The sequence below is a fragment of the Scardinius erythrophthalmus genome (assembly GCF_964197995.2).
Source record: "Scardinius erythrophthalmus genome assembly, chromosome: 13".
Classification (NCBI taxonomy): domain Eukaryota; kingdom Metazoa; phylum Chordata; class Actinopteri; order Cypriniformes; family Leuciscidae; genus Scardinius; species Scardinius erythrophthalmus.
The window spans coordinates 40865701-40891940 of record NC_138233.1 but is presented as its reverse complement, the minus strand read 5'-3'; the positions used below and the strand labels follow the sequence as shown (position 1 = coordinate 40891940).

At 39.5% G+C, this 26240-nt stretch overlaps 1 protein-coding gene across 12 annotated transcripts in view; it reads right to left on the bottom strand.

Moving 5' to 3' along the window:
* Positions 1-26240, bottom strand: part of limch1b (LIM and calponin homology domains 1b) — a 153131-nt gene that overhangs the window by 18904 nt on the left and 107987 nt on the right. For 6 of the 12 annotated variants that reach the window (XR_014031338.1, XM_081382436.1, XM_081382439.1 and 3 more), the window contains 10 exons: positions 22688-22723; positions 22012-22141; positions 21775-21929; positions 18095-18617; positions 7041-7238; positions 6701-6785; positions 6529-6626; positions 6335-6410; positions 5624-5646; positions 3500-3601 (listed from right to left, as the gene is read on the bottom strand). Coding sequence is in view for 10 of the 12 variants with exons in the window: in XM_081382436.1 (XP_081238562.1) it covers positions 3500-3601; positions 5624-5646; positions 6335-6410; positions 6529-6626; positions 6701-6785; positions 7041-7238; positions 18095-18617; positions 21775-21929; positions 22012-22141; positions 22688-22723 (1426 nt within the window). In the remaining 2 variants the exon portion in view is untranslated. The remainder of the gene's footprint in view (positions 1-3499; positions 3602-5623; positions 5647-6334; positions 6411-6528; positions 6627-6700; positions 6786-7040; positions 7239-18094; positions 18618-21774; positions 21930-22011; positions 22142-22687; positions 22724-26240) is intronic. The other 6 variants (XR_014031339.1, XM_081382442.1, XM_081382438.1 and 3 more) reach the window with 3 other exon arrangements.

The following is a 26240-nucleotide window of genomic DNA, read 5'->3' as shown; positions in this document are numbered from 1 at the left end:
ATATGCTCAGGTGTCTGGTTAGTCCACAGTTGGTGATGTATGGATATATCCTCAGGTGTCTGGTTAGTCCACAGTTGGTGATGTATGGATATATGCTCAGGTGTCTGGTTAGTCCACAGTTGATGATGTATGGAAGCATGCTCAGGTGTCTGGTTAGTCCACAGTTGGTGATGTATGGATACATGCTCAGGTGTCTGGTTAGTCCACAGTCGGTGATGTATGGAGATATCCTCAGGTGTCTGGTTAGTCCACAGTTGGATAAAGTATGGAGATATGCTCAGGTATCTGGTTAGTCCACAGTCGGTGATATATGGAAGCATGCTCAGGTGTCTGGTTAGTCCACAGTTGGTGATGTATGGAGATATGCTCAGGTGTCTGGTTATTCCACAGTTGGTGATGTATGGAGATATGCTCAGGTGTCTGGTTAGTCCACAGTTGGTGATGTATGGACACATGCTCAGGTATCTGGTTAGTCCACAGTCGGTGATGTATGGAGACATGCTCAGGTGTCTGGTTAGTCCACAGTCGGTGATGTATGGAGACATGCTAAGGTGTCTGGTTAGTCCACAGTCAGTGATGTATGGAGATATGCTAAGGTGTCTGGTTAGTCCACAATCGGTGATGTATGGAGACATGCTCAGGTGTCTGGTTAGTCCACAGTTGGGTAAAGTATGGAGACATGCTCAGGTGTCTGGTTAGTCCACAGTCGGTGATGTATGGAGACATGCTCAGGTATCTGGTTAGTCCACAGTCGCGTAAAGTATGGAGATAAAGCATTCTCAGGTGTCTGGTTAGTCCACAGTCGGTGATGTATGGAGATATCCTCAGGTGTCTTGTTAGTCCACAGTTGGATAAAGTATGGAGATATGCTCAGGTGTCTGGTTAGTCCACAGTCGGTGATGTATGGAGACATGCTCAGGTGTCTGGTTAGTCCACAGTCGGGTAAAGTATGGAGACATGCTCAGGTGTCTGGTTAGTCCACAGTTAGGTAAAGTATGGAGATATCCTCAGGTGTCTGGTTAGTCCACAGTTGGATAAAGTATGGAGATATGCTCAGGTATCTGGTTAGTCCACAGTCGGTGATATATGGAAGCATGCTCAGGTGTCTGGTTAGTCCACAGTTGGTGATGTATGGAAGCATGCTCAGGTGTCTGGTTATTCCACAGTTGGTGATGTATGGAGATATGCTCAGGTGTCTGGTTAGTCCACAGTTGGTGATGTATGGACACATGCTCAGGTGTCTGGTTAGTCCACAGTCGGTGATGTATGGAGACATGCTCAGGTGTCTGGTTAGTCCACAGTCGGTGATGTATGGAGACATGCTAAGGTGTCTGGTTAGTCCACAGTCAGTGATGTATGGAGATATGCTAAGGTGTCTGGTTAGTCCACAATCGGTGATGTATGGAGACATGCTCAGGTGTCTGGTTAGTCCACAGTTGGGTAAAGTATGGAGACATGCTCAGGTGTCTGGTTAGTCCACAGTCGGTGATGTATGGAGACATGCTCAGGTATCTGGTTAGTCCACAGTCGCGTAAAGTATGGAGATAAAGCATTCTCAGGTGTCTGGTTAGTCCACAGTCGGTGATGTATGGAGATATCCTCAGGTGTCTTGTTAGTCCACAGTTGGATAAAGTATGGAGATATGCTCAGGTGTCTGGTTAGTCCACAGTCGGTGATGTATGGAGACATGCTCAGGTGTCTGGTTAGTCCACAGTCGGGTAAAGTATGGAGACATGCTCAGGTGTCTGGTTAGTCCACAGTTAGGTAAAGTATGGAGAGATGCTCAGGTGTCTGGTTAGTCCACAGTTAGGTAAAGTATGGAGACATGCTAAGGTGTCTGGTTAGTCCACAGTCGGTGATGTATGGAGATATGCTCAGGTGTCTGGTTAGTCCACAGTCGGTGACGTATGGAGATATCATCAGGTGTCTGGTTAGTCCACAGTTGGATAAAGTATGGAGATATCCTCAGGTGTCTGGTTAGTCCACAGTCGGTGATATATGGAGATATGCTCAGGTGTCTGGTTAGTCCACAGTCGGTGACGTATGGAGATATCATCAGGTGTCTGGTTAGTCCACAGTTGGATAAAGTATGGAGATATGCTCAGGTGTCTGGTTAGTCCACAGTCGGTGATATATGGAGATATGCTCAGGTGTCTGGTTAGTCCACAGTCGGTGATGTATGGAGACATGCTCAGGTGTCTGGTTAGTCCACAGTTGGTGATGTATGGATATATGCTCAGGTATCTGGTTAGTCCACAGTTGATGATGTATGGAGACATGCTCAGGTGTCTGGTTAGTCCACAGTTAGGTAAAGTATGGAGAGATGCTCAGGTGTCTGGTTAGTCCACAGTTAGGTAAAGTATGGAGACATGCTAAGGTGTCTGGTTAGTCCACAGTCGGTGATGTATGGAGATATGCTCAGGTGTCTGGTTAGTCCACAGTCGGTGACGTATGGAGATATCATCAGGTGTCTGGTTAGTCCACAGTTGGATAAAGTATGGAGATATCCTCAGGTGTCTGGTTATTCCACAGTCGGTGATGTATGGAGATATGCTCAGGTTTCTGGTTAGTCCACAGTCGGTGACGTATGGAGATATCATCAGGTGTCTGGTTAGTCCACAGTTGGATAAAGTATGGAGATATGCTCAGGTGTCTGGTTAGTCCACAGTCGGTGATATATGGAGATATGCTCAGGTGTCTGGTTAGTCCACAGTCGGTGATGTATGGAGACATGCTCAGGTGTCTGGTTAGTCCACAGTTGGTGATGTATGGATATATGCTCAGGTATCTGGTTAGTCCACAGTTGATGATGTATGGAGACATGCTCAGGTGTCTGGTTAGTCCACAGTTGGTGATGTATGGATACATGCTCAGGTGTCTTGTTAGTCCACAGTCGGGTAAAGTATGGAGACATGCTCAGGTGTCTGGTTGGTCCACAGTCGGTGATGTATGGAGATATCCTCAGGTGTCTGGTTAGTCCACAGTTGGATAAAGTTTGGAGATATGCTCAGGTATCTGGTTAGTCCACAGTCTGTGATATATGGAAGCATGCTCAGGTGTCTGGTTAGTCCACAGTTGTTGATGTATGGACACATGCTCAGGTGTCTGGTTAGTCCACAGTTGGTGATGTATGGAGATATGCTCAGGTGTCTGGTTAGTCCACAGTTGGTGACGTATGGACACATGCTCAGGTGTCTGGTTAGTCCACAGTCAGTGATGTATGGAGATATGCTCAGGTGTCTGGTTAGTCCACAGTCAGTGATGTATGGAGATATGCTCAGGTGTCTGGTTAGTCCACAGTTGGTGACGTATGGACACATGCTCAGGTGTCTGGTTAGTCCACAGTCAGTGATGTATGGAGATATGCTCAGGTGTCTGGTTAGTCCACAGTCAGTGATGTATGGAGATATGCTCAGGTGTCTGGTTAGTCCACAGTCAGGTAAAGTATGGAGACGAAGCATGCTCAGGTGTCTGGCTCTGTTGGCTCCAGCCGCTGTACCTGAAGCATGCGTTCCTGCTCTCGCTGCCAGCTCTCCTGACGCTTGCGCTCTTCCTCAGGGCTCCAAGAAAAGTGTTCACCGCGCTTCACCAGATTCAGCACCTAACCGTACCGTACGCAATGACACGCGCCGCACAACACCACAAACAGTGAGCAAGAGATTCCCCTGAAGCAGCGAGACTAGTTGTTCTACTGGAGCTGGCGGATGTGAAAACACAAGGACAAAAATGGGGACATTCTGCTGCTTTCCCATCTGGTATACAATGTTTTGCTATTTTTTAGTTTAAATGTACTAAAAATGTATGTGCAGCTTGTCTCTGTGGGTGATGCTATGCTTTAATCTTGTTTAAGGATAATGGGCAGTGTCGAATTTCACTTGCGGTTTTACAAGCAAGCTATTTTGAAAAAAAAAATAAATAAATAGTTGAATTCACACCTGTGGCTTCTAGAGAAGCACACACACAGTAAAATCCCCAGAGTTAAAGGTGCTGGATGTAACTTTTTCACTCTACTAAAGCATAAAAATAGCATAAAATGTTTTGCATATATTGAGGAAACATGCGAAGTTCACATACTTGTTTCTCTGAATAACACTTCTACAGCCAGTTATTTTATATTGAAATGTGTGTATCCAGGCTGGAATTAGGGGTGTCGAAATTAATCATTTCTACAATGCATCGCGATGCAGACGAGGACGATTCGGTATCGGTTCAGTAATAGACCATAACCGATTATAATGTACTGACGCTTTTCTGACGTCATTTGTCGCATACGTGCTTTGTTGCGGTAGCATACAATGGCAGAGGGAGGCGAGACGCGAGTGCAAGAAAAAAAAAAATGCTCCCACTACTTTAAAAGCCTACATCTGGGCACATTTCGCCTTTTATGAACAACCTGGTAAGCATGGCGTGGAGAAGACATGCGCTGTGTGCGCTCATGTCAAGCACAAATAGAATATGCAGGCGGTAATACCACTATTTTGATAAACCACATTAGCCGTTTTCACCCCGAGCTGTTAACCCCTGGCAGAGTCTGACTGCTTTAGAGTAAGTGGATGAGCTCCAACGTCTTATGTTCAAAGTTAATGATAATTAAGTGATTAATTAAGTGATGATTGAGCATTAGTGATGAACACCTGCTGTTAACAAGCAGAATCACTGAAGGAAAGAGAAACAACAAGAACAGAAAAAGAGAAACACAAGAACTACAACTGACTTCAACCACAGCCTTAGATGAAATCAACTGAAGATAAAAAAAGACATTACATCTCTGAAGATCTCAGCAGAGGACGATTAAACAACTCCACAAACAGCATTACCAGCTTCACTTATTAATAACCAGACTGTTTTTACACGTGTGCAACAAATTCCGAAATATGTCAGATGTGAGTGAAAGATTGGATTTTTTTGTGCCAGTGTAAACACATCCACTGATCACCATAATGGTGACCAAACATTTTCAAAATAAAATATTAACATCTGAAGCTCTGTTAACTTCTGCAGATGAATGGCAGAAATAAAGTCAGTCTGGTTAGTAATAAGTGAAGCTGGTAATGCTGTTTGTGGAGTTGTTTAATCGTCCTCTGCTGAGATCTTCACAGATGTAATCTAAGGCTGTGGCTGAAGTCAGTTGTAGTTCTTGTGTTTCTCTTTTTCTGTTCTTGTTGTTTCACTTTCCTTCAGTGATTCTGCTTGTTAACAGCAGGTGTTCATCACTAATGCTCAATCATCACTTAATTAATCACTTAATTATCTTAAACTTTAACTCTGATTCAGAGTTACTTTAGCACTTTTTAGAGTGGGACCATATGTACTCTGTGCAGAGTTAATGTAACTCCGGGGATTTTGCTGTGTATATGCTTCTCTAGAAGCCAAAAGTGTGTACTGTCCTTTAACAAAACTTGAATGGGATGTTCAGGTCCGGACTCATTCTGATATGTTTTAAGCCATTTACTTCTGAGCGTCAAAAATATCATTTTAGGAAGATTTGTAATGGACACACATTTCAGTGCTTGTAGAAAAGGAATAAAATAATACCAGATGAGAAACAGCCAGAAAACAAACATCAGACGCTTCAGGGATGAGGAGGAGAGACAGACGAACAGATTTCATTTTTTTTACTTACATTTCCAGCCTTTTCAGTCAAATCTGTAAAATACACACAATGTCATTTTTAAAACATGCACTTTCAGTGATTTCATGAATTATTCATTTCATTAATTTGGTTAAAAACAAATGACTCAAAACAGATGGGAACTGTGTGTGAAATGTAAAAAAAAGTTTTGTATTATATATTTAAGTACCGAGTAATAATTAACAACATATACTTACTAGGGTTTGGTTGAGGGTAAATTGCATGTAATTATGCATAACTTACTATTATTAGTATGGTAAGTACATGTAACATAATGTAAGGAGGACACTATAAAATAAAGTGTTACCAAGTTTTTCTTAATTATTATATAAAGAAGAGTTTGATCCAGATTTGAGGTGTGGAAGATTCATCAAACACTGAAGCAATTCAGTGACATAAAATCAATCAGAGATACATTGAATATTTCAAGTGAAAGTTCAATAACACAAGTTTATCTGCTCATTCAGATGTTGATATAACATGTTCATGTCTCTCAGTGTGTGTGTGTGTGTGTGTGTGTGACAGTAATGTGGGTTTAGACTCAAGAACTGCAGCCAATTTGGGATTACTGGACAACGATGTTAACTGAGCGCTGATGTCCAGCTCTAAACCCAGACGAGAGTCCTGAACTGTCTATATCTGATGGAGAAGATAAACACCTGAGGCTGATGTTGGCCAGCGCTGGTCTTCAGCGACACTCACCTGGTTTGGTTCTACATGATTCTGCATCAGATGCTTCTGATGGATTCTGTGGGATCTCCGTTACTAGTTTATTGACCTTCAACCAAATCCAAAGAAATCAAGGTCAATTACATACAGCAAATACATTTAATTCTTCTAGTAATGATAATATGCATATGTAGTATTTAGTCAGTGTATTTTTCTGAAAGCAGAACCTGTGCAGAAGAGTCCGCCTGAATCACGGTTCGCAAAGAGTCACTCATACACGTCTCATCTGTCTGCTCCTCATCTGTGCAGGAACAGCGGTTATTGACTGAGAATATATACAGGATTATGAAGAAGAAGTAGGTGAACTGGAATATTAATATCTCAAAAGAGCTGGCCAACCTGTAACAGTGTCTTCAGGTTTCATCTCCAACACTTCTGTGGACATCGAGTTATCTCTGACCAGCGGGACCGCCGCTCCTTCAGTCTGTGCAGTGTTACACACACTCTTTACTCAGTATAAACATATATACAACAGTATAAACATATACAACATAATCAGTTATTATATTTTGCTAGTTCTATCTTGTTTCATGCATGTGTTCATAATTTCTCTGTATGACAGCCGGGACAAAAATCATGTCACACAATTTGCACAAATAAAACAATCGACTCCAAGCACAACTACACATCATGCTGACAGAACAGATTTCATATAATATCTGTCCAGTCCTGTCCTCACCTGTGTGTGTTCCCTGAGGCTCTCGCAGCGCCCCGGTGTGTGTGTGCATCCATCGGACACATCGGGATCTGTGAGGTCTGAGTCTGTGTGCTGGAGGGGAGACGAGAGGAACGGCAGACAGTCTTCTTCCCTCTCTCTGTTTCTGCCTCCCTTCTGCTCATCATCCTCTCTTTCTCCATTCACTCGCACCATTTCATCCTGAGTGAGAGAGAGAGAGAGAGTGAGAATGTGAGAGAGAGAGAGAGAGACAGAGAGAGTGAGAGAGAGAGAGAGAGAGAGAGTGAGAATGTGAGAGAGAGAGAGAGAGACAGAGAGAGTGAGAGAGAGAGAGACAGAGAGAGTGAGAGAGAGAGAGAGAGAGAGAGAGAGAGAGAGAGACAGAGAGAGTGAGTGTGTGAGAGAGAGAGAGAGAGACAGAGAGAGTGAGAGAGAGAGAGACAGAGAGAGTGAGAGAGAGAGAGAGAGAGAGAGAGAGAGAGAGAGAGAGTGAGAGTGAGAGATTTGATTTTTAAACACCTTTAATTACAATAAGCAAACCTTCAATAATCAACATTTAAAACAAATATCAAACAATAAAAAACTAATTTTGTTTTAAATAAGAAAAAATAATTCATCATTAACAATTTCGCACAATATCCCTTTATAACACCAAATTATTTCAAACTTTGTAAGATCATCCATTGCTTTATAATAATTAAAATCTATTAGTATTCTAGATTTGACAGAATTACCAAACACAGCTTCTAAACTATTACATACACCTTGATCAACTTTCTCCTTTCTTGTAATGTAAATCGACATCTTCGCCTCGCCCAAAATAATTAAACACCTGACATTGATACTTCCGGCTCTGGGAATATTTGAAACCACAAATAAATGTCTTCATTGAAAAACACTCATTAAAACATTTAAAAATGTTGCTTAAAACAAAAAATAATGGTTTCAACCTTAAACACTGCATAAATGCATGAAATACAGTTTCCCTTTGCAAACAGAAAGGACAATTCTGAACAACATCAGGATTAATTACCGAAACAAATGCGTTCACAGCAATAGCCCCATATAACAATCTCCATTGCAAGTCCCCAATTCTCTTGGGCAATGGTGACTTATACAATACTCTCCACTCCGGCTTTTCATCCTCTTCTAACTGAAGTACATTACGCCATGGCGTGTCAATTCTTTTATCCAAAGCCTTCTTATTAAACACTTTGACACAGATCTTATAACACTCCTTGCCAGATGAACAATCTATGCCCATTACAATCAAATCTTTGACTTTTAAAAAAATGCTCTCACAATCACCCATCACGGGAGTTAGATACACATTGGGAAATGGATCACTACAATCCGGGTTAATAATCCCCAAAGAATAGTCTGTTAACAATTTCAACTCGTTTTCATTAAGGGCTGACCTCCATTTGTCTAGTACTCTAGCAACCAAACGGGTAGACCTCACCCCCAGCTGTCCAGTCATTGACTTCACATCTTTAAAATCCGCTCCTGCTATCCGTTGTGCATGTCCAATAGTTAAAATTCCAGAGTTGATAAGATTCTCCTCTGTCACAGAGTAACCCAGTTCATTGGACAGATCCAAGCGTGAGCCAAAAATTAATGGCTCTTGCAGCAACCAGTACAAGGAATTTACCGTCCTTCTCTTTGGTACTTCAAACAAAGACCAAACTTTAAAAAGATTCCGATAAAAAACAGGAAACTTGGACAGTTTTAGCTTTTGAGGATCCATCCAAAATAAGGCTTTATCCAGCCCCAGTCCTTCAAACTCTCTCAGTAAAGAGAAAGCTACAATCCTCCAGTTTGCATTTGAGTCCTTTAAAAGTCTTTGTATGAATTGAATTCGGAAAGCTGCTATTCGACTTTGTAAATGTACTAGTCCATGACCTCCTTCATCCTTAGGAAGGTACAGCACATGTTTCGGCACCCAATGTAGCTTATCCCAGAAAAAGTCTATTAGGATTGACTGGATCTTGCTTAAAAAGTCCGCTGGGGGGTCTACACAAATCAGACGATGCCAGAGAGCGGAGGCAACCAAATTGTTAATTATCAGTATTCGCCCCTTATAAGACATTTTTGGGAGTAAAAACCTCCACTTATTTAAGCGCCCTTTTACTTTTTCAATAACATCTTCAAAGTTTTTCTTAACAAAGTTCACATTTCCCAAAAACACTCCCAAATATTTAAAACCATCCCTGGTCCATTTCAGACCAGCTGGAAGAATGGGCTCACCACGTAACCAACTCCCAACACTTATGGCTTCACTTTTTTGCCAATTCACTTTTGCAGAAGAAACACTTTTAAACTCTTCCAGTAATCGTAACATCATGTTCACATCATTTTGATCTTTAATTAAAACCACCACATCATCAGCGTAAGCTGATAATTTAACAGTATGGGTGGAATTTGGCATAACCACACCTGACATCTCTGCTCTTAACTTGTTCAAAAGAGGTTCTAAGGCTAATGTATAAAGCATTCCGGATAGTGCACAGCCTTGTCTAACCCCTCTTAAAACCTTAAAAGGAGAGCATAAGTCACCATTTAATTTCAACATACTCTCAACGTCACAATACAAAGTTTTAATCATCAATATAAAACTAGGACTAAAACCGAAAGCTTCAAAAACACTCCACAAGTAATTGTGCTCGACTCTATCAAAAGCTTTTTCCTGGTCGACTGAAATTAAACCAAAATCTGAAAAAGTCTTGCCATTATCTAAAATATCTCTTATAAAAGAAATGTTATCAAAAATTTTTCTACCAGGCACACAATATGTCTGATCAGAATGAATAATTTGATCTAAAACTTCTCCTAATCTATTCGCCAAGACTTTCGAAAGTATTTTATAGTCGTTGCACAACAAACTCACAGGCCTCCAATTCTTAATCTCACTTAAATCTCCCTTTTTCGGGAGCAACGTAATGATTGCTCTACGGCAGCTTTTTGGCAGCTCCATATCCATTAAACTCTGATTAAAAACTTCTAGTAGATCTGGACCTACCTCTGCCCAGAAGACTTTATAAAAATCTACTGAAATGCCATCAATCCCGGGCGTCTTTCCGTTTTCCATACTTTTAAGAGCTCTCTCCAATTCTTCCATTGACAGTGCTTTGTTAATTCCGGTATTAGCCTCTTCAGATACTTGTGGCATATTTAAAAAAAAAACATTATTCAGGCCTTGTATACCCAACAATTCACTCTTATATAAATCCTCATAAAATTTAACAGCTCTATTCCGAATCTCTAAAGGATTGCGCAAAAGGACCCCCGTTTCTGAGCGCAGAGCATGAATAAATCTATTCTGCCCATTTTTCCTCTCCATGTTAAAAAAGAATTTTGAAGGTGCATCCATAGATTCAATACTCTGAAAACGTGATCTAATTATTGCACCCTGTGTAGATAAATCTAACAATTCAGTCAAAGAAGCTTTCTTTTTTTTTAAAAGACTCTAAATGGGTTCCATTTTTTTGTCAACTCAAAGAGTTCTTGGAGTTTAACTAAATCTTCTTCTAACTTTTTTATGGACCCAGATCTATCTCGTGTGACGTTGAGAGTATATTGTTGACAGAGTTGTTTAATCTGAGCTTTTACAAACTCCCACCATTGTTGTAAGGTTTGAAAAGAAGACTTCATGGATTTTGCATTAACCCAAAAAAACTTAAAAACATCAATAAAATGTTTATCACATAACAATGTATTATTAAAATGCCAATAGGCACTTTTCGGCTTTACACAATCAACAAACATCTCACAATTTACCAAGCTGTGATCAGAAAATCCAACTGGACATATTGAACAATCTTTAAAAAAATTCAATTGATGCTTGAAACCATAAAATCGATCTAATCTTGCCAATGATAACTTATTTTCATATGCATGTACCCAAGTATATTGTCTTTGTGTATAATGAAAATTTCTCCAGATATCAATGATATCATGAGACTTCATTAACTGAACTAACCTCCTACGAGACTGCATGTGTGGCTCAACATGATTCCTATCTAAAACATGTTCAGTACAATTAAAATCTCCCCCCAATAATAACAAACTCTCTGGATCACAATCACTTAAAGTTTTGCACAGAGTGTTTAAGAACAACATTCTTTCAATTGCAGCGTTTGGAACATAAACACAAATGAATACAAAAGAAAAATTGTTTTCATAAAAAGCTTTGACTTTTAAAAGTCTACCTTTAATTATTTCATCAACTTTATAAGATTCAGGTATAAAACTTTTCGAAAACAAAATAGCAACCCCACCGCTCAACGAGGTAGAATGACTTAGGACTGATAGCCCATCAAACTCCATCACCCAATCTGAAACATTTGATAAATAACTATGTGTTTCTTGCGTGAATAAAACATCAATCTTCTTCTGTGTCATTAACTCAAACAGCTGTGCTCTTTTCCTACTTTCTCTTGCTCCATTAACATTTAAGGAAGCAAAATTTACTACTCCCATAAATAGGAAAAGAAGCACCTCCCACCTTAACCAAGAAAATAAACACGAAGAACAACAACCCTTAACCATTTTGACTGTTTTCACTGAGTTCTGATTGAGCATTTAGTCTGGCAAGTATCTTTTTTAACCGATAACCTTCTTGGTCGGTGAAACAACTCTCACTCCTGAAAGTTTTCGCCTTCTCAATAAATTGCAATATATCTGGAAAAAACTCTTCAATTTTAACTTTCCTTGCATTTTTTGTCACTTTTAAAAACTGTTTGATGTCGTCTACAGTATACTCGACTAGAAAATCCACTCTGAGGTAAACTATCTGCAATACTGCATTCAGAGACCTCACTGTCACTTTCTGTATCAATATGGCTCACCTCCCGAACATCAAGTCCTTTAATCGGTTTATTCGCATAACGTTCCTTTAATTTCCTTTTTTGCGGTGTTTTAAAAGAATAATCCTCTAATTCACACACAGAACCTTCAATATTATCTACATTCATCGCGTTCTGTTCATTAGATTCAACCGCACTATTGTCATCATCTTCCGACTCAGTCGTTTGACTTCGAGCTGTTGTTGCCTGACTACTCTCGAGATTTTCATTCTCTTTGTCTTTAGAGACCGCTAATTTTGCACTTTCAACTGGTTTGACTGTTGTCGTCTCCTTTGTATTTTTTCCCGCATCTATTAAAGCAACGGGTACACAAGCTGCACTTGGTCCCGGCCTTTCCGCATCTAATGCAACGGGTACACAAGCTGCACTTGTTCCCGGCCTTTCCGCATCTAATGCAACGGGTACACAAGCTGCACTTGTTCCCGGCCTTTCCGCATCTAATGCAACGGGTACACAAGCTGCACTTGTTCCCGGCCTTTCCGCATCTAATGCAACGGGTACACAAGCTGCACTTGTTCCCGGCCTTTCCGCATCTATAGTTACGTTCTGCAATTCTCTAGAAATTACACTCGTAGCTGTTGTACCATCAATTGTCTCAGCACTTTTATCATTTGTTTTATCCACTTTCCTAGGGCAATCACGAACAAGATGTCCATTTTCTCCACACCCAAAACATTTCATTGTGTTCGTTGTGGCGAAAATCACATAATTAAAATCTTCATGATGAAAATTTAGAGTTAAGTCCAATTCTTCAACATTATCTTTTAGAACCATATAGACATACCGTCTAAACGACACCACATGTTTTAATAGAGAAGACTTTCCCCCAATCGGAATCATCTTTATTGTTGACACCATTTTACCATATCTTGAAAGCATCTCTACCAAAACCTCATTCTTAATAAAGGGTGGCACGTTAGATAACGTTACCCTTTTCGAAGGTGTAGAAAGAGGAAGTACCTGCGCAAAAATGCCACGAATATCAACACCAGTCTCCACCAGTTGATTCGCCAATTCAATTGTCCTAACGAAAACAACAACAGCACCATTCATCCGCGATGCTGACAATATATTCTCATAACCAATTAAAGTACCTATAGCCAAACTACATTCTTCAACACCAAAAACTGAATCAATTTTAACCGCATGCCGTCTCGTTAGAAACCCGAGATTCTGCACACCTGGATTCGCCATGCTCCCAGTACAAACACTGGGAGCATAAAGCCCCGCGAATTACCCACTTCACCAACACTCACGAGGTCAACAAAGTCACCAACCAAGCAAAACAAACATACACACAAATAAAAGAAAAGAAAAAAAGATAGAAAAGAAAGAAAAAAAGAAAAAAAGATCACTCGTACCTCACACGCTCAAACACTCCGCGCTCACCGCTCCTCACACTCACTCAATCCGCACATGCGCACAGACAACGAGAGAGAGAGAGTGAGAGAGAGAGAGAGAGAGACAGAGAGAGTGAGAGAGACAGAGAGAGTGAGAGTGAGAGAGACAGAGAGAGTGAGTGAGAGAGAGAGAGAGAGAGAGAGAGAGAGAGAGAGAGAGAGAGAGAGAGAGAGAGAGAGAGAGAGAGAGAGAGATTCAATATACAATAATTTTCAATAATAATTAAACACTCATTTCGCTCATATTCTTCATCAGTTTTTCTCATATTCTTGTAAATTTAAAAATCTTTAAAACAAAGTATATAAACTTGAGAAGCGAAATTGTGTTTGGCAATAAAGGAGCAATTTAAAGTCACAATGAAATCAAAATGAACAATTATTTTTCTTTAATGGAATATTTCAGTGTTTGTTCTATACGATTTATCAGTGCACATCATTATTGTGTTAATAATCCTCTCTCTTCATCTCTTCTCTTCTCTGATGACGAGGGCGGGGCTATAACCTGTCACTCACATGAGATCAGCCAATTGTTGGAGATTTTAACATACACGTAGATAATCGAAATGATACGTTAGGGGCTGCGTTTATAGACTTATTAAACTCCTTTGGGGTTAAGCAAAACGTTACCGGACCAACTCATCGTTTTAATCATACACTCGATTTAATTATATCACATGGAACCGATCCAACCGATATAGATATCATTCCGCAAAGTGATGATGTAACTGACCATTACATGGTAACTTGCATATTATATGGTAATATATCATGCTGCGCCGCGTTATCGATTAGGCAGAACAATCCTTCCATCCACCATAGATAATTTTTCAAATTGCTTATCGGATCTGTCTCAGCTGCTGCCTGAACCTAAACAAACAAATGAACTAGACGAACTAACCAGCACTATGAGCACCGTTCTCTCTGGAAAATGGGATATTGTTGCACCTATGAGACTAAAAAAGGTCAGAGAGAAAATTAAAGCACCATGGTACAACAATACTACTCGTGTTCTAAAGAGAGAAACCCGTAATTTAGAGCGTAAATGGAAACAAACTAATTTAGAGGTTTTTAGAATCGCATGGAAAGACAGTATGTCACGTTATAAAAAAGGCCCTATAAGCGGCCAGGGCTGAGCACCTCCGCAAACTAATAGAAAATAACCAAAACAATCCTAGGTTCTTATTTAACACCGTGGCTAGACTAACAAATAAACAAGCGTCACCTGAACAAAATATTCCGTTACAGTTTAGTAGTAATGATTTCATGAATTTTTTCACTGAGAAAATAGAAAACATCAGATCCACAATTGTAAATGTTCAATCTTCAATCGCGCCTTATAATTCAGCCTCGATTATCACCCCGCAAGAACAATTACAGTGCTTTACAACTATAGAACAAAAAGAGTTAAATAAATTTATCATTTCCTCTAAAACAACAACATGTTTATTAGATCCCATACCAACTAAACTATTGAAAGAAGTGTTACCTATAGTGGAAGAGCCTCTCCTCAATATTATTAACTCGTCTTTATCTTTAGGTCATGTTCCAAGAACATTTAAATTGGCAGTTATAAAACCTCTCATTAAGAAACCACAATTAGACCCAAATAACCTAGCAAATTATAGACCCATTTCAAATCTTCCTTTTATGTCCAAAATATTAGAAAAAGTTGTGTCTGCCCAACTGGGCTCTTTCTTGCAAGAAAATGACACCTATGAAAAGTTTCAGTCTGGGTTCAGGCCACACCATAGCACTGAAACTGCGCTCGTTAAAATCACAAATGATTTACTCTTAGCTTCTGACCAAGGCTGTATCTCAATACTAGTTTTACTTGATCTTAGTGCTGCGTTCGATACTATAGATCACACAATACTCTTAGATCGGCTACAAAACTATACCGGTGTTCAAGGACAAGCATTAAGCTGGTTCAGATCATACCTATCTGACCGCTACCATTTTGTCTATTTAAACGGAGAAAAATCGATCATAACTCCAGTAAACTATGGAGTGCCGCAAGGATCTGTGTTAGGCCCTCTATTATTCTCAATATATATGCTGCCACTTGGAAATATTATAAGGAAACATGGAATTAGTTTCCATTGTTATGCTGATGACACTCAACTATATATTTCATCACGGCCGGATGAAAACGCTAAATTATCCAAATTGACAGAGTGTGTTAAAGATATAAAAGATTGGATGACGCACAATTTTCTTTTATTAAATCCAGATAAGACAGAGGTAATACTTATCGGTTCAAAAAACCGCCCACAAAACCTCTTACAATACAACTTTAACATAGTAGGGTGTCCTGTTACTTTATCCTCTACAGTAAAAGACCTGGGTGTTATATTAGATTGTAACTTGTCTTTTGAAAATCATATTTCATATGTTACAAAAACAGCATTTTTTCACCTTAGAAATATTGCTAAATTACGTAACATGCTATCTGTCTCTGATGCAGAAAAGCTAGTTCATGCATTCATGACCTCGAGACTAGATTACTGTAATGCTTTATTAGCTGGTTGTCCTGCATCCTCAATAAACAAGCTACAGTTAGTCCAAAATGCCGCCGCTAGAGTTCTTACTAGATCAAGAAAGTTTGACCATATAACACCAATTTTATCATCACTACATTGGTTACCTATAAAGTTCCGTATTAATTACAAGGTATTGCTACTGACTTATAAAGCCCTAAACGGCTTAGCTCCAGTTTATTTAACGGATCTTCTATCGCCCTATAATCCATCGCGCTCTTTAAGATCACTAAATTCGAGGCTTCTGGTCATACCTAGGATATCCAGATCCACCAAAGGAGGGAGAGCATTTTCACATTTAGCACCAAAACTCTGGAATAGCCTTCCTGATACTGTTCGTTGCTCAGATTCGCTCTCCCAGTTTAAAACTAGATTAAAGACGCATCTCTTCAGCCAGGCATTCATATAATATTTTAATCTTACAGTTAAATCCGGTCTCTACTTCATAAACGCCAGAGGAGAACTGGCCCCCGACTGAGCCTGGGTTCTCCCAAGGTTTTTTTTTCTCCATTAGGTCACCTAATGGAGTTTTTCGGTTCCTTGCCACTGTTGCCTTTGGCTTGCTCAGTTGGGGATGCTTAAATTGATTAATCGATTCACCAGTGCTATTGATCTGCATTACCAAACGTGGATGTTTTACACCAGAAACAAACACTGATGTACTATTTTATTTAATACTGTGAAGCTGCTTTGATACAATCTGTATTGTGAAAAGCGCTATATAAATAAAGTTGACTTGACTTGACTTGACAATAACAAACCACAACCATCCAATCAATTCCCCACAGACACAATCAAGCCCCGCCCACATTTGTTCTTGTTCCTGAAGCGTTTCACTCGGATATACAACACTATAGAGAACAAAATACTAGTGTAACTTCAGTTTCATGTCAACTTTAGGTTTACAAACGCTACTCACTTATCATACTATTTCATGGATTAATAAATTAATTATGGCTGATTGAATATAATGTAAGCCCTATTTAATTTAGTTAGATTTATACTTGATTTATGCACAAATGTATGAAAATATTAACTTACTAATATATACTCTAAAATTAAGTCTTAATATGTCATGCAGTTTAGCTTTCCAAGAAAATATACACTATTTTATAGTTGTTACTGGAAAAAAAAATCTACTGTTTATAAAATAATTTTAATTTGCATTTAAAATACATGTTTAGGTAGCTTATCGCAATAGCATCACTGTGCTTTACAGTCAGTCGACAGCTTCTACAAGGGAACCGCTTAATAAACATACTAAATAATGTGTTAATGACAATGCCATGTCACTGCAGACAGGAAGGGAATATGCTTATATGATCACTAGCTCAGCATATAAAACGAGTTGATGTAAAGTCCCTACCATGACACAAAAAAGGTATGTGCGTGTTTTAGATGTGCTGCTCTGTGTGTTTTTGTTCTTCTATGGAGCACTTCACATAGAAAGAACCCATTCACAAACACACACACACACTCATACCCAGGGAACACTAGCACCCATTCAACACATGCCCACTTTAACTCACAACACTCATTCCAGCCACCAGAGGGCAACATCTGCTATTGTTGGAGTATTCTGGAACACTTCACTTCTCTAAGGAGACGAACAGAGGACATTCCTACAGCACTGAATTATCCCGGATATTTCTACTCAGTGTGGGTGGTGTGGCAGAGCGCATGGCAGCTGATGGAGTCAGCGTTATACTCCTCATAGCTCTTCTACAGCTCTGAAGACAGAGCTCTTCATCAAAACCGTTCTTATTTCTCTTAAAGGAAACAAAAATAGACCTAAATGAGGCGATTCTTGACATATTTGATATTTAAAATCGCTAAATTAATGTTGATAACATAGCTCAGATCACTTGGTCTTGAGAGAATGATGAGAAATATTCATAATATTCACAGAGTTCATACTGTTTGACTTTTGGTTGCAAATTTCTGATCTCTTCTGAAACTCTAGAGTTGACACGTTGCTGAGGTCTATTTATAAGGGATACAAATAAATAAATAAATAAATAAAAATTCCTAAGAAATTTCAGTCAAGGAGAAACAAGTAAGAAATTACAGAAAAAATCTCCTGGTGGATTGTCCCTATTATAAGTTAGAAGAATGTTGCATAGTGACATTTTGTTACCTTTTACTCACATTAAAAAAAAAAACTTTTTTTTCAGTCCTAAACTATAGATTTTGTATCAGTTATAAAACCTTTTAAACACTGCTATGATAAATGTTGATTCCTGTGCTGTCTGTACCTTAGCAGTGCTACTTCTGCTCTGTCTGTAAGGTCTCGGAGCCAGAGAGGGCGCTGTCGCATGCGAGCGAGATGGACCTGATACACACTCCGTATCTCCGCCATTTCCCGGCTCTGCGCTGTACCCCGTCTCCGGCTCTGCGCTGTACCCCGTCTCCGGCTCTGCGCTGTACCCCGTCTCCGGCTCTGTGCTGTACCCCGTCTCCGGCTCTGCGCTGTACCCCGTCACCTGTGCTTCCACCGAGGATATGAACTTGGCTGCAGGGAGAGACTGCTGCCTCAGGTACTGCAGCGGGTTTGAGGAAGCACTGAAAGAGGAGGAGATGTCTGAGGAGACGTGGAACGAGGAGTGACGAGTTGGGTCAGCCGACACACTCCTCTCCAGCAGCTTGGGGAGTTTGAGGCGCTCGAGAACGGCCTCACTGATGGTGAAGCGCAGGGCATAACGCTGCAGCACAGAAGCGGCTTCCTCTGGTGTGCGGGCGCTCCGGTAGGCTTCATGCAACTCCTGTTCACGACGCTCCCTAGTGGAGAAAGTGAAATAGAGTCAGAAATGTCACTAGAGACTTATTATTGTATCGATGATTGAGATCGACTAGCTTACAGGTTTAATTTGTAATAGTTTTGTAACATTACTGACTGTAAAGGCACTGACGATAATACCACTAACAGTAACATCACTGATATAAATACCATTTAAAGTAACTTCACTTATGTTAACGCCACTGACATTAACCACACTCATGGTAACAGCACCAACAGTAACATCACGGACCGTAACACAGGTAACAGTAGCCACAGTTACAGTAACATCACGGACCGTAACACAGGTAACAGTAACCACAGTTACAGTAACATCACGGACCGTAACACAGGTAACAGTAACCACAGTTACAGTAACATCACTGACCATAACACAGGTAACAGTAACCACAGATACAGTAACATCACTGACCGTGACACAGGTAACAGTAACCACAGTTACAGTAACATCACTGACCATAACACCACTGACACTGACAGTAACAGTAACTTCACTGACAGCAAGACAACATACAGTAATGGCATTGACAAAAATAAGAATTGACAGTAACATTACAGACTTTAAAAGCCATTGACAGTAATGTCACTCACAGTAACATCACTGACAGTGACTGCACACACAGTAACAGAACATGCAGAAAAGACATTTACAGTATCTGTACTGACAGTAACATCACTGACTATAAAGTAATTGACAGCAATGTCACTAACAGTAACTTCAGTGACAGTAACACCACTGACAGTTTTATGACTAACAGTAATGTCACTGTGACTGTTTAACACCAGTGACAATAACACCACTTGCTCTCAAACCACTGACAGCAACTGCACTTAAAACAACAGACCTGAGTGTAACACTACTGACAGTAATGCCACCAACAGTTATATCTCTTACAGTAACGCCCCTGATAGTAACATTGTTGACTGTAATGCCACCCCAGTAACATCACCAACAGTAACTCCACTGACAGGACCTGCTCTGACAGTAACACCATTGACAGTGACGCTACTTAGTAACATAGTAACATCACTTACAGTAACACCCCTGACAGTAACAACATACAGTAACAACATTGACAGTATTTGTACTGACAGAAATGCCACCACAGTAACATCATCATTGACTGACGCTACTGACAGTAACTGCAATCACAGTAACAGCACTAACAGTAACATCACTTACGGTAACATGCCTAACAGTAACATCATTTACGGTAACACCCCTAACAGTAACAGCACTAACAGTAACATCACTTATGGTAACACCCCTAACAGTAACAGCACAAACAGTAACATCACTTACGGTAACATGCCTAACAGTAACATAATTTACGGTAACACCCCTAACAGTAACAGCACTAACAGTAACATAATTTATGGTAACACCCCTAACAGTAACAACACTAACAGGAACATCACTTACGGTAACATGCCTAAAAGTAACATCACTTACGGTAACATGCCTAACAGTAACATAATTTACGGTAACACCCCTAACAGTAACAGCACTTACAGTAACATCACTTATGGTAACACCCCTAACAGTAACAGCACAAACAGTAACATCACTTACGGTAACATGCCTAACAGTAACATAATTTACGGTAACACCCCTAACAGTAACAGCACTAACAGTAACATAATTTATGGTAACACCCCTAACAGTAACAACACTAACAGGAACATCACTTACGGTAACATGCCTAAAAGTAACATCACTTACGGTAACATGCCTAACAGTAACATAATTTACGGTAACACCCCTAACAGTAACATGCCTAACAGTAACATGATTTACGGTAACACCCTAACAGTAACAGCACTAACAGTAACATCACTTATGGTAACACCCCTAACAGTAACAGCACAAACAGTAACATCACTTACTGTAACATGCCTAACAGTAACATAATTTACGGTAACACCCCTAACAGTAACAGCACAAACAGTAACATCATTTACGGTAACACCCCTAACAGTAACAGCACTAACAGTAACATCATTTACGGTAACACCCCTAACAGTAACAGCACTAACAGGAACATCACTTACGGTAACATGCCTAACAGTAACAGCACTTACGGTAACATGTCTAACAGTAACAGCACAAACAGTGACATCACTTATGGTAACACCCCTAACAGTAACACCCCTAACGGTGACATCACTTACGGTAACACCCCTAACGGTGACATCACTTACGGTAACACCCCTTACACCGTGTCCTAAACAGACGAGATGCGATAAGATTCCAGCGACAAATAATTTGTCTGTCCAGTCTCGCGGCGAGTGCGCGGCACCAGAGAGTAATCTTAACGGCACTCGCAAGAAAATGGATAAGTCGCTACATAATCAAATTCACAAATATTACACCATTTAAACATTATTAAAAATACATAGGCTACTGAGTTACTAAAACCATCTTTGTCAAAGAATACACTTGTTTGTTCACAGTTTGAACGTTCTTGTTTCCATTTGTTTAATTTCAAGATCTGAGGTGAATTATCCATTGTTGCTTTTACAGCCACAAAACTGGAGCACTAGATGATGTTCAGAGTCACATGACACGCTTTTAACATTAAATAAAGCACATAAACAGTACCTGAGATTATCATCGCCACACTTTGTGTTTGTTGTTCTAGCGCGACATCGCAGAAAAATAGAAACTGTTTCTAAAATAGAATCGTCGCGGCTGGTTAGGACAAACACTCTGAAAATATCCTTTTATTGCGCTTAGCGGTGTTGCGTCACGTGTAGTTATAACACGGTGTAACAGTGACTGCACTGACAGTAACATCACATACACTTACACTGACAGTATTTGTACTGACTGTGACACCACTGACAGTAACACTGCTGACTTTGAAGCCATTGACAGTAAAATCACTGACAGTAACACCATTGACAGTGACACTTCTGAAAGTATCTGTACTCACAGTAAAAGCACTGACGATAACGGCACTTACAGTAAGACTACTGACAGTCATATAGGCTTGCAATGTTGTGCCTATGGCAAAATTCAGTACCAAGTACTCTAGCTGATAAGATTTTGCTGAAATGACCCGTGGCCATCTGTAGTGTTGGACTGTAATAAATGAAAACAAAAGTGGAAAGTGTAGATGGAAACGGCAGACATACTTCTCCTCCACTATTTCTCTGTACGTCTTGATGCTTTTTCTTCTCTGTGATCCTCCTCCTCCACTTAACAGTCTCTCCATCATTTTCCTCTCCTCTTCTTTTTTGATCAGGTCCTGAGACACACTCCTTCTGCGACTCTTCCATTTGGCCAAGTCCTGAAACACAATCATACGATTGCAGACACATTCGGATCCATTTACTGGATCCATCAGGAAACAAGTGACGAAAGACACTTACGTCCTGCCAGTGGTCTTCTTCCTCTTTCAGCATGTTGTACTGGTTGTGCATGAGCTCATGTCGAACTTGACTATGGGGTGGCAACATAGAGTCTTCCTCACTTCCTCGCATGTCAATCATGCTCACACTCCTGTTACAGAGAGATATAAGCTCATTGAATCACTGGTACTTTATACAATTTAATCAGCTGGTTAACCACTGTCAACTTTAATATTAAGCAACCAGTTAAAAAGCAGGGCCAGTGAGTCACAGTGAGCATTGATAATTAGCAGGTTGTGCCGCCCATAAGCCATGCATCCAAAGAAAGAAGGGCAGAAGTGTGAACATATGCTGAAACAACCACCAAATTTATATTAGCTTACAAATGGCAAAAACACATAGATTTTCATTCTATAAGAAATACTGCTTGGTTTTCTTAAACGAATTTAGCATATGCAAGTATAAATGTATACATCAGATGCAAGTGCTTTAGCAAACATAAGTATTAATTTGTGGATAAAAGGTTTACGTTATATTAGCATCCCACTCAACAAGCAATACAGCCACATTACAAAGAAGTTCATCCGTAGTGTACCAAAACAAAGTGCTGAAAGCACAGCTTGGCACATGCAGACATTAGTCAGTGTCAGTCCCTGCAAGAGTGTTTTTCACAGCACAGTGTGTTAAAGAGACTTACTCGGGATCATCAAACACACTAGATGAGCGGCGGAATCTACAACAGGCAGGACAAAAGAGCACAGAGACAGTGATTTATGAGGACAATGAAGACCCACAGATTAAAAATAAATAAATTGCATTGGAAACTCTATCCAAGCAATATTCCACATATATATATATATAATTAAAACATAAACATTTGTAGAGATGTTATTTGATTGCTTCATTCAAGATAAGCCAAAAGGGGATAAACCCTCCAAGATAAAGACCACACACACACACACACACACACACACACACACACACACGCACGCACACACACACACACACGCACACACACACACACACACAATGTTAAATGTTAAATGGTCCTGAAAAAAATAGTTACACTTGTACTCTTCGAAAATGTCATCTAGTGGAAGTGTTTGGTACTGCAACCAAACCAAATCTTACTGAAAGCTCTTTTTTTGAGATATCAAGTTCAAATTTGACCTGTTTTTTTTTTTTTTTTTTTTTTTTACTGTTTGTATTAATGATTTCTGTGTCCCCCCCCCCCCCATTATTTTATTAAGGAATTATTGGTCATTAATTACATTTACAAGTAAACAACTTAAAATGTATAATGAGCACATCTTCATGATTTCTTAACATTTGCTTTAGGAAAATCGCATCCTGTGTTTTCATTTTACCTAAAGCCATCAATGATGCATTTATTGAGGTTAGTAACTGTATTATCATTCACAGTAAGTATTTACAAGAACACAACACGGCTATTAACAATATATTCACTTATTTGACAGAAATAAATGATAATGTGAATGATTATGTAATGATAAATGTGAATTACTAAAAAGTCATTGCAACTATTATATAATAACATTAAAGCAATGCAGGCTGCATATTTATAAATACATTTCATGGAACCATACGACTAAGTAATACTTATAAATCAGTGTATACTGGATTATGAGCATGTGCATTAAAAAAAGCAAAAGCATGACTTAGTAATTATAAAATTAGTCTTTATAAATATATTTATAGAATAGTAACACTTATAAATAAGTACAAATGGAGCTATAATTCATTATAATCATGGGCTTCATAGAAAGTGTTACCATGTGTGTTTGTTTTTTGGCTGATGCCTTTGACTTCTCCACAGTAATGATTAAAAATTAAAGTAAATATTAAGCTCTTAGATTATTATTGAAGAATAATGGTAATGTGCCGAAACATTTATTACACATGTTCTCTGCTGGTTTGTAGCAGCTACCACACAATCCTCCATTCGTGTTCAGTCGGCTTACATGCTGTGTGGACTTTGGCTGGTATCATGTTGAAGGGACCATATCCATAAAACACCCATTTATAGACAGAAGAGCACATGATAAAACAGTCTTGTTTCAGTTTCAGTGTTTATCTAACTAACCCCAGTACCATGGGGAATATCTAAGCCATATTTCATAGCCTCATCAAATTCACCACTTATTGCACTTATCAAGAAGTCAAACAGACTCTTATAGAAGAGGAGAGCATGAAAGAGAGAGAGAAAAGCGCTGGAAGTGTGTCAGTGAAACTGTGGCTTGCGGTCTCGCCACAAGAAACACACAGACACTGAAAATACAGGCCACCCAAAAAACAAACCAATTATAAAGCCTGAAGTATTCCTCATAAATGTAAATATGGCTGTGAATCCGTCCAGCAGAAGAGACCAAAGGAAACAGAGAGACTCCACTGAAAACAAGACTCAAGCTGAAGTTGGGCTGGAACTCTATCTGTTGAGAGATAATGTTGGAGATAAACCTTGTGTTTTATACAAAACACTTCAGGACTCGAGATGAACCCAAAGATCCACACACACTCTGGTCTGAATGGCTCACAGTGCGTATCAGTAGATAAACTCCGACACTTCACGCTGATATGAAACAAACACCATCTCTTCCTCTTCATCCAGTCACTGACCATCTGATGCATTACGTTCACAAAACTGGAAAGCACTTTCTCAATCTGTCAAGCTCTAATCTGATTGGACAGTTTTTGGAAGTAAGAACACAGAGTTTTTTCATCAGTCCACCTGGAAATGAAGTAATATTTACAAGGCTTACAGCGAGCGCTTGGAAATCAACTCGATTTCTACCCTAACATTCATATGTAATACTTCTATTCATCAAGGATGCATTAAATGTATCAAACGTGTTAGTAAAGACATGTACAATGTGACAAAATATTATATTTCAAATAAATGCTGTTCTTTTGAACTTTCATCATATAATCCTGAAAAAGTAAAATGTATCAGAGGATTTTAAGTAAGCTAGTTAACTCTGAAAACTGACAATCATTAAAAATCATCTTTGCCATCACAGGATAATTAACATTTTAAAATATATTAAAATAATAAATGTTAAGATAATAATATGTAGCCTTGATGAGCACTAGAGACTGTAAAGTAGGCACGTACGAGCAAAGTTATCTGATCAAAACACTGAGTAATCTTATCAAAATAACTTCATGGGTTTGAAGAGTCAAAAACAAAACAACAAGGAGAGATTTTACAACGAGTCGCCGCTTGCCTTTGGTGGCTCTGATAAACTGAACTATTTTGTTAGGCCATAACTGATGATTTAACTAGAGCATTTATTTATCTTATGTTTTCTTATTTCTCATGTCACCTTCACAACAGGACATACAGTACAACATCTTTAGTGAACTTCTGCTCTCTCTTAACACTGTCATTCAGTGTAGGGAAACACACTGGACATAGGAACCACATGTCCTGACCAGACGTGACAAGATAAATGTTGGCGTTATTTTGTTAATTTTTATTGCCAATGTGTGAACAGCTTGTAACTAAACTTAAAATAACTTCCTAGGTTGTCTATGAAAGCCTGTCGACTGATTTTTATGTGAAGGACGTTTTTGCTGGGAAAATCAAAAGATGTGACACGTTTACACATTTACACAGGCTCCTGAGAGCCTCTCTTCTGTTCAACGACACATGAAACTAATGCTTATACAATGTTCAGGATAATGCCGAAAGAGCTGTTCTGTCCTGTAACGTCAGAGAACAGTAATGTGTCGTGCAAAGAAAAGGGATTTAAACTATAGTCCCACACTGCCATGTTCAGTCTCTTGTGCCGCAGTTCCCTGAACGGCCACTGGTGTCGCTAATAACAAGGGCTTCTGAACTCTTCATACAACTCTTTAAGTTAATCCACAGCTCTTAAGAGATGGACACTGATCAATGACTCTCACACAGATGCCATGCCTGCTCACCCTCATCCTTAATGCCAGACCTCAGCACTGAACGCCAGCCACACACACACACACACACACACACACACACACACACGACACAACAGACACGCACGACAGTCGGAAAACCTCCAGCTGCACTTCCAGAGAATCTCTGGCTCAGGTTCTGTCAACAAGCTGCTTTACCTTTACATTGTGTAATGCTGTTTAGATTGGCACCAATCTTATTCACTTCAGGTTGTGAAACCATGTAACCTTTCCAGATTATATTACAAAAATCCTCTGAGGAATATAAACATACGCGCAAGCACAGTTTTCTGTCA